Source organism: Equus quagga, unplaced genomic scaffold, assembly GCF_021613505.1.
Source record: "Equus quagga isolate Etosha38 unplaced genomic scaffold, UCLA_HA_Equagga_1.0 1100_RagTag, whole genome shotgun sequence".
Lineage (NCBI taxonomy): Eukaryota > Metazoa > Chordata > Mammalia > Perissodactyla > Equidae > Equus > Equus quagga.
This window is the reverse complement of record NW_025795545.1, coordinates 154,118-164,198: the sequence shown is the minus strand read 5'-3', so window position 1 is coordinate 164,198 and position 10,081 is coordinate 154,118. Positions and strand designations below refer to the sequence as shown.

The 10,081-nt window shown below is 34.3% G+C and overlaps 1 protein-coding gene across 1 annotated transcript in view; it reads left to right on the top strand.

Annotated features, from left to right (window-relative positions):
* Nucleotides 1–9,245: 9,245 nt before the first annotated feature.
* The window catches only part of LOC124232724 (olfactory receptor 4P4-like), a 3,734-nt gene continuing 2,898 nt past the window's right edge, over nt 9,246–10,081 (top strand). The window contains exon 1 of the mRNA XM_046649654.1: nt 9,246–10,078. Within this exon, the coding sequence (XP_046505610.1) occupies nt 9,246–10,078 (833 nt within the window). The remainder of the gene's footprint in view (nt 10,079–10,081) is intronic.

Below are 10,081 nucleotides of genomic sequence, written 5' to 3'. Positions count from 1 at the left end.
AAAAGCTTCTGCACAGCAAAGGAAACCATAAACAAAATGAAAAGACAACCTAAAAATTGGGAGAAGATATTTGCAAGCCATATATCAGATAAGGGGTTAATATCCAAAATATACAAAGGACTAATACAGCTGAAAAACAAAAAAAACCCCAACGATCCAATTAGAAAATAGGCAAAAAGAACAGAGATTTCTCCAAAGAAGAAATACAGATGGCCAACAGGCATATGAAAAGATGCTCAACATCATTAGTTATCAATCAGGGAATGCAAATCAAAGCTACAATGAGTGGTATCACCTCACTCCGGTCAGAATGGCTATAATTAACAAGACAGGAAACAACAAATGTAGGAGAGGGTGTGGAGAGAAGGGAACCCTTGTTCACTGCTGGTGGCAGTACAAACTGGTGCAGCCGCAATGGAAAGCAGTATGGAGTATCCTCCGAAAATTAAGGATAGATCTACCATACGTTCCAGCTATCCCACTGCTGGGTATTTATCCAAAGAACTTGAAAAAACAAAGGCATAAAGATACTTGCACCCCTATGTTCATTGCAGCATTATATACAATACCCAAGACATGGAAGCAACTTAGATGCCCATCAAGGGATGAATGGATAAAGAAGATGTGGTATCTATACACAATGGATTACTTCAGCCATAAGAAATGATGAAATCTGGCCATTTGTGACAAGGATAGACCTTGAGGGTATTATGCTGAGTGAAATAAGTCAGAGGGAGAAAGTCAAATTCCATATGGTCTCACTCATAGGTGGGAGATAAAAACAATGACAGACAAACATGTAGCATTGAAGATTGGATTGGCAGTTACCTTAGGGGAAGTAGGGAGGGGGAAGGGCATAAGGGGTGATTAGGTTCACATGTGAGGGGATGGACTACAATTAGTTTTCAGGTGGTGAACATAATGTAATCTAAACAGAATTCAAAATATATTATGAGGTACATCTGAAAATAAATAAACAAATAAAAAATAAATTAAAAATAAAGAAACACCATAGCTTTATCACAAGAATCAGAGAATGTATAACTCAGTATTTCTAAAATGAGGATAGTTCTACTCTCTCTATTAAATATGCTGCCTTTGCATCCTCTACCAAAATATTATCAATGATTAAATAATGATTAAATATGACTTTCCCTTAAGCGAGGGGGATTTTGTAGGAAATATAAGTGACATTTTATAGCAGTTTAAACAATCAGTGAATCCAACTAAATATATGATGGTCTTCAAATATCTTCCACAATCAATAACGAATTGTCTACACACGTGAACATGTAAATCCCATGGATGAGGGCCTAAAGTGGGAACTGAAATTTTAGTTCCACATAGTTTTGCATCGTGAGCTATTGTCTTATTTTTCCCTTACATGTCATTTACTTCAGTCTGAAGATTGTGATCTGAATGCTTTGTCTTTTAAATATTTCAGAGTTCCCTTCACTAACTTTCCTGGAAATTGCATCAGAAAGCTTCTGAAAATAAAATTAATCTGCTACTACTACTAACAACAATATTAACTATAATAATAATGGATAATGCCTATTACTTATGTGTGATAAAATACATATTCTTATTGCATTTATAAATGAAGATTCTAGGGAGGTAAGTATCTTACCCAAAGGCACATAGCTGGTTATAGGCACATCAGGAATTCAAACTCAGACACTGGCTTCAACATCTGAGGTGATAAACATTAAATCACCCCTGACAAGCTCTCTATGCTGCGTCTTTCAACCATACTCTTGCTACCATTCACATGACATATACACACAAACACACTCATACATTTTAACATAATCATTCCTCCTTGCAATGTTTCTGAAATCAAAACCACAACAATTAAATAATTTAGGCAGTCAACAACAATTATAAGAGTAGTTCAATAAAAATTTTTAAAAATAAATCTTTTAAAGTATATGTTGCTTTACCATCATCAAATATAATCAAAATTATGAAAATTTTCTTAGCAATTTGTTTTGTTGTTGCTATTGAAATTCTACTATGAATGGACTGTATAATTTGGAGAAAAATGTATAACATGAATCCTGTGTAATTTAAAATTTAAACATGATTTTGAAATATTCAGCACAGTATTTTACTATCTTATTTTAAATTGAAAATTCAGAAATATTTATTGAGTGTTGTACTATGTGTAAAGTGTAGCAGTGCTGTTCAAAGTCATTGTAGTGTTAGTAAGCATCTTAGCCAAGGTCAAATTCTAATATACTAGTCACTTGCTTCCTAGACTTGTCAATTTACCTCTTGTGCCTCTGTAGAAATATTAATAGTACCATATCATTTGATCACTATGTGCATTAAAATGAAAAATCCTTTTAAAGTCCTTACCATGATTACTATCACATTGTAAGGACTGTTTTCAATTATTGCTGTTTCTCTGGCCATGATTAAAAATTAAATTATTAGAGGGGCCAGCCCAGTGGTGTAGCGGTTAAGTTCGTGTTGTCTGCTTAAGTGGTCCAGGGTTGGCAGGTTCTGATCCTAGGTGCTGGACCTATGCACCACTTATCCAGCCATGCTGTGGGAGGCATCCCACATGTAAAGTAGACGAATGCAGGCCAGATGTTAGCTCAGGGACAATCTTCCTCAGCAAAAAAAGAGGATTGGTGGTGAATGTTAGCTCAGGGCTAATCTTCCTCAAAAAATAATAATAATAATTAGATAGAAGATGAGAAAGAGCAGAGCCTGATTTCATTGAGGTAATAGTCTATGGAGAAGATCAGAGAATAATACCAATATGTAAAAATACAAACACAAAAATGGCCAAAAAATATTCAGACTGTCTATGAAAGGGGAATCAATGGTCTGGCAAAGATAGGTATTAGGAGTGTAATGGAATGACCTGGGGTGTGAAATTATGTTGGAGGAAAGACAATATAATGAGGATAAACTTTGTGGAAATGGAAACATTTAAGTTTCCCCTTTATAAGTTAAGAGAAATCTGGATACCTTCAATATTAGTAATTAATTAGCTTCGGTAATAGAAGCAGATGAAGACTCTTAATAAATATAATGAATGCAACAGGGTTTATTTTCTATATAGAAAGTAATAAGGCTACTTTTAAAATTTGTCTTTGACCATAAAACCTACTTTTGATATTTAACAACATATATTTGAAGCGATCTAAAATAATATATTTAAAAAGGCACAATTGAAAAGCCAAAGCAATAGCAAATTAAAATCAGCAGAGTTTAGTTTTACTTGCTTTGTCCAAGAATTACCATCGGGACTGACATTGGGATCGCAGCACCAAGGTACCTGCAGCGCCTTGAAATACTCCTGACTTTCAGTGCAGCTTCTCTAAGAGTCACCGACTCCTGAGTGTGAAGGGACTTTGTCTTTGCTGCTCACTATTGCATCAGAGGGAAAAGAGACAAGAGAGAAAGGCCAAATGAGTTTGACATTTTCCCTGCAGTTTTGTGATATAATTCTCATTCTCATTTTGAGTATGCATAAAGCTAGTTTTTAAGATGTACTTATTTTAAGTATATTTTAAAAGCTAGATACGAAGAATGAGACTTTTTTCATTGTGTTTTTTCCCCTAAAAGATTTCCGTATTATTTTTGTTTGCAATAGATTTGTTTTTCATTTGTTCTCATGAGTTCAAGAAGACAAAGATATCCTTTCAAATACTGATTGGAATTGGCTGATACTATATATGTGAGTTGGTTTTTTGTTTCCTTTTTCTTTCTTTCTTTTTTTTTATTTTGCATGCCTGAGTCTATGTGAAGTCATCTCTGAATAGCTATAGAATCATCTATCCTTGTTTGCTTATTATTTAAGGGAATTATTTTTTCCATGAATATGTATTATAAAAATATATCTGCTTTGTAACTATTTCTTTTATAACCTTGAATGTTTTATAATTCATGTCACAAATTGGCATTATAAGTGTTTACAAAACAACTTCAGGAGGTTTGTTCTAATAGAAAACGGACAATGGGAATGCTCTCTTGAAATCCTGTTCCTAACATGGGACTGTTGATGCTGAGACAGAAGGTTAAGGGAATATTTTGTACTCTACTTAGGATAGAAAAACATTGATAAAAAACCATGAAAGTCTGAAAAAGATAAAATAATTGAGTAAGACAAGTAGTAAGCAGAATGAAGACAGTCAGAAAATTATGGAATTGATAACATCACTTTGATTAATTACTTGATAAATCATTTGATTTAGAAAATTAGTTCTTTGCACCTGGAAGAATTCATGAAAACTATAATTCCTCATTGTCTTAAGAAGAAATAAGTACCCATAGAATTGAGGGACTTTTTCACAAATCACATAATTAGGGAGTGTCCAATAAGGACCCAAACCTCTGCTTCTTGCCTCACTGTGTCATAGGTCTATAATACTTTGCAAAACTCCCTGATATTTGAACTGGATAGGGTAGTAGAAGGAAATTTCAGTGATCACAATTGGAGAACTTCAAATTACATAATTAATGACTATTTCTTTAACAAAGGTAAATCAGACATGTATTATTAAAATTGAAAAAAAAACTGCAGAGAACTACAAAATAACCTAAGTAAAAGATTGGGGAAAATAATTATTTTCTTGAAAGATTTGATTCAATTATTCTTAGAGCGATGATCTTTTCTAGTGCACTATAGGCCTTCATAAATGAATTTTTGCCTTGATTTCAGTTCTCTCATCTGTGAAGTGGGAAATCCCATTACCTACCCCATGTCCTGGTAGTAGTCTGGGATTTTCAGCAGTGTTGTCAAAATATTTTATAACTTTGGAATTTGTTCAGTGATATGTTAAACTCACTGGAGAAAATCTATTCTCTGAACTCCTCTTGTCTTAGAAATGGTGAAACAGTCATAGAATATCAATCCTTTTTCAATTAATAATTAAGGAGTCAATATTTACCTAATTCTTACAATGTATTAGATGCACATATCTGTACCTAAATGTTTTATATGGATATTTTATTTTAATTCTCAGAAGAATCCTGTGTGGTAGGTACTACTATCATCACTGCTTTACACATTAAAAAAAAAAGGCTCAGTGTAAGTAACTTGATTAGATTAGGCAAGAGTTAACTAGTGGACCATATATTGGAGTCCACTTACTGAAACTCAAGCACTCTCACCCACCATTTATAGCTTGTCTCATTCAAAGATGCAGTTGACAATTTTATTCTATTTATTTATTTATTTATTTTGAGTAAGATTATCCCCAAGCTAACTTTTGCTGCCGATCCTCCCCTTTTTTACTGAGGAAGACTGGCCCTGAGCTAACATCTGTGCCCATCTTCCTCTACTTTATATGTGGGATGCCTACAACAGCATGGCTTAAAAAGTCTTTTGTGGGTCCGCACCTGAGCTCAGACATGGTGAACCCCAGGCTGTCGAAGCAGAATGTGCGAACTTTATTGCTGCATCACTACACCAGGCTCTGACAATTTTATTTTGAGAATTTGAGATTAGTCAGTCTCATTTCCTAAGAAACATTTTCTGTGAGACTACAGAAACCAAGATGACCATGAAAATCAGGGGTTGATTTTTTTCCCTGTTTTAAGGCAGGATGAACATTGTGTCCTGACTATCCCATTTGGATGCTGTCCAGTCTAGATTTTCTTAGTGAACTTGTTGCAGCAGAGATGAGGATTTTAGACCGAAGTTTTAACGATGACAGCGTTTCTATTGTGTCCACACATATCAGAGGCTGTTATCCCTTCATGTAGCAGACCAAGATTATTCAAACTTCATTGAAAATTTATTGTTTCTTTCTATTCAAACTATAATAAGAGCCAGTATTAGTTTAGCAAAATTAGGAACCACGAAAAACAGTAAATTATACATGTGAGTCTTTAATAATAACAGCTATTAGATTTAGCAGATGATCTTGGAATTTCTTTAAATCCTATCAGAATTATAAAAGTGTAACTATTTTTAATGATGATATAAAAGCCAAATCCAGAGATAGGTGTAAAGAAAGCGTGCAGATATTGGTATAAATATAGATGCAGATATAGATGTTTTCTATTTCCTTATGTCAAATATCTCTTCCTGGAGGAGTGGGGGGTAAGAAAGGATGTGTCTAATTATATTTATATCTTGTATGACAATTGACAGCATATAATGCTTGGATAATAGCATCTATGTCTACATTTACTAAAGAAATAGAGGCACCATTGTGGTAAGTTATATGAGTTTACTGAATTGCAATAAAGGATTATGATTCATATTTTGTTTTAATTCCATTCATTATTATATTCTTCTCAAATCATATTACAAAATAATGTTTTAAAATTAACTTTGTTTACAGAATACTGAAATAATTGCTTTGATAGGGAAATCATAATATTGTATAACACTAAAATCCCCTCTGACCATTACCATTTTTGTTTGTAACAAGTAAATCTTTCCTTCCAAACCTTTTCATATTAAGTTATAAGCACAGAGTTTCTCACGAAAACTACATGATATTCTGTGGGTGTGATTTTTTTTAACACACTAGTTATCATATTGTGATTATCTTTGTACTTTTTTTATGTTTTCCACTAAAAAATATGTTAGCGATTTGTATCATGATAGATGTGCAAGATTTATCCAACATTTACATTTCTGCCTAGTTTTCCATAAGAAGAATGTACCACATACTATTTCCATTCTATTGGCAGGAATTTATATCATTTCCATTTTCCAAGTTTGAATGTCTGCTATGAATATGTTTTTGTATGCTTTCTGGTGTAGTTTTACTGGGTAGCTTACCAAAATGTTATATGAACAGGCTTTTAACTTTTATTTTTATGAAGTTGACAATTGAGAATAGTATCTTGTTGTTTAATCTGATTCTGATGAGGTTGAGCATTTTTATATGTTTTTTGCTAGCTAGTACTTTCCTGTCTTTGTTTTGCCTAGTCAAATGTTTTGCTCTTTTAGAAATTTCACTTACTTATTTTTATAATATTGATTTATAGGATTTATGTTTACTCCAATTAGTTTTTAAAATATTTTGTTCATATGAAATTGTGCCATACAGCAATTTTAAATATATTGTTTCTTATAATTTTTTTGTGCTTTGCTTAAAAAATTTTCCCTAACTTATAAATCCATTCTAATTACCTCTCAAATATATTTTCTAGCTTTGTTTGATACATTTATATTTTTCAATAATTCAGTATATAATTTTTTTATGCCTTATGAAGCGTTTTGTTGTTTTATTTTTTACCCGCAGAGGGAGATTCAAAGTCCTAACCTCAGTTACTGAAAAGTTCACAATTTCACATCAATTTGAAATTTCAACTTAAGTATAGAATAAATTTCAATATACTTACTTGTTTATTTATTGGCTATCTTCGAGTTCAGCAATCTTTCACTAACAAATCTTTAATTGTCATAGTTTTATAATATACTTCAATTCTAAAAAGTATGTTTATACTTTTTGTTCTTTCTTTTATAAAGTTAACTACTATAGACATTGTTTCTGAAATTTGGAAGCAGATTTTGAAGTTTTATAAAGAATTTTGTCAGAACTTTTGTTTTAATTATTGAATACATGGATTAATTTGGGAAGAATTTACATCTCTTCTATATTGATCCCCTGTAACCATTAAATGTGGTATTTCTCTTTAATTGCTTCAGTATTTTATTATCTTTTAACACAACTCTTTATTCAAGGAGATAATTCATTTTTAAGGACAAGTAACCCACAGTTAAAAGAATCTTTAACTTTTTATTTTAAAGAAATCATACCACAACTCAGAACCATTGAAGTTGGAGTTTCACTTGTGTGACAGCCACACTTCCGGAGATTTTGCAAGAAATCACACCACGGGGTATTAACTTGGCATTCACAGATGGATTTCAAAGCAAAAGTCCATACTTTTCCTTAAAATCTTATTGGAAATCACTTTGTATGTCCAATGTGCATTTTTCTAAAGTAATGTAAAAGAAACTCAGCGTAAACAGCAATGTTCAATTGCTGTTATAACTCTCCACAGGCTGGCAATTCTTTGTCAATATGTAGGGTTCATCTTTGTATAAAACTCAGCCTTGAGTTTAGAAGTTTTGTGATAACGTTTTAGATCAGGTTGCAGAAAGGAAGTAAGAGATGTAGTGTACTTTCCACCAAAGTAATAATCCCTTTTTAACTAAAATATTCCCGGACTTGGCCCCACGTGAGTTTAATAAGCCTGACAAAGAAAGCAAGTGGTTGGAGGGCTGGTCTAGTGGTGTGGTGGTTGAGTTCACACTCCACTTGGGCAGCCTGGGATTCCCAGTTTCGGATCCCACGTGTGGACCTAGCACTGCTCATCAAGCCCTGCTGCAGTGGCATCCTGCATAAAATAGAGAAAGATTGGCAGAGATGTTAGATCAGGGCCAATCTTACTCACACACACAAAACAAGCAAGTTAAGAGGTTCAATTTAAAGAGATACAAGGTGGCAAAACAGATTAAATGAAGAAGACTCTCTGGATGCAATTTGCCCCTCCAAGGATGTTGTCATAAAAGGAAGTACAGAAAGTGTGACCAAAGGATAAAAATGATAAGGACTCCTGAGCTATACTGGGAAGTGAACTGAGAAATAGGGTCAATTTCAGGAAGCTGTAAATGTACTAGAAGCCCATGCAGTGGAGCAAAACTTGTCATCTGCTTGTTGTTCTTTCTCTCCCTCCCTTTTTTTTAATGTTCATGAAAATGTTCTAAAGCCACTTTCTGAAATTAAAATTATGAGCTCATTGAAGTCTAGTGACATCACTGAACTTTCAAGATTCAGCACAGATTAAATCACTGGGAAGTATTGAGAATTATAATGACATTTCACCCTTTGAAGCATAGATAACCTCAGTGCTGTTTTACACATACTGGAGATTCAAAAATCACTCCTAAAGTATAATGCTGAAATTACATCTCAAAATTGACCTGGAAAAGAGCATTTGATCTTTTATGTATTCATCTTGTGGTTCATGGCAAGTGAGAGACTTTGGAACTCAGCATAATTGTAATTAACTGATGATGTGTGCTATTATTGTTACTGTATGTCTGCTCTACTGAACTTCACGCCACTTGTGGGTAGAGATTATATGTATTTTGTACACTGCTGTACCCTTAGCCAATTATGGTGATTGTATTATAATAAACCTTCAATACATATTTATTGAATAAATGAATGACTTTTAAAATAAATCAATAATTTCAAATAGTTGAGTGTTTCAGGTATATTAACTTCCCCCTCTACAGGATCAAACCCACAGAAGCAATGGGACATCAAAACATCACAGAATTTATCCTTCTAGGACTTTTCAGTGATGAGGATGTGAAAGTTGCCTGCTTTGTCGTGTTTTCTCTTTGTTATGTTGCAATTCTTTCAGGAAACCTGCTCATTCTCCTCACTATCAGGTGGAGCCACCTCAGTGAACAGCCTATGTACTTTTTCCTCAGCTACTTGTCCCTCATGGATGTCTGCTTCACCTCCACGGTGGCCCCCAAACTGATCACAGACTTACTGGCCCAGAGGAAGACCATCTCCTACAACGACTGCATGTCCCAGATGTTTTACGCCCACTTCTTTGGTGCCACTGAGATCTTCATCTTGGTGGCCATGGCCTATGACCGCTATGCAGCCATTTGCAGACCCCTTCACTATATGGTCATCATGAGCAGACAAGTGTGCTATGTCCTTGTGATGGCCTCTATTATTGGGGCATTTATCCATTCAATCCTGCATGTATTGATTATTATTGAACTTCCGTTCTGTGGCCCCAATCAGATAGACCACTATTTCTGTGACGTATTCCCCTTGCTAAAGCTGGCCTGCATGGACACCAGTTTGTTGGTCATTGCGATCATTACCACAACAGGGGTGATGTCCATTTTGACTTTTGTTGCTTTGCTAATTTCTTACATCATCATCCTGTCCACTGTGAGAACCCATTCCTCTGAGGGCCGCCACAAAGCCCTCTCAACCTGTGGCTCACACATCACTGTCGTGTTCATGTTCTTCTTGCCCCTCATCTTAACCTATGTCCCAACAGCTGATTCTGTCAGTAACGACAAGGTTTTTGCCCTATTTTACACCATGATCGCCCCCATGTT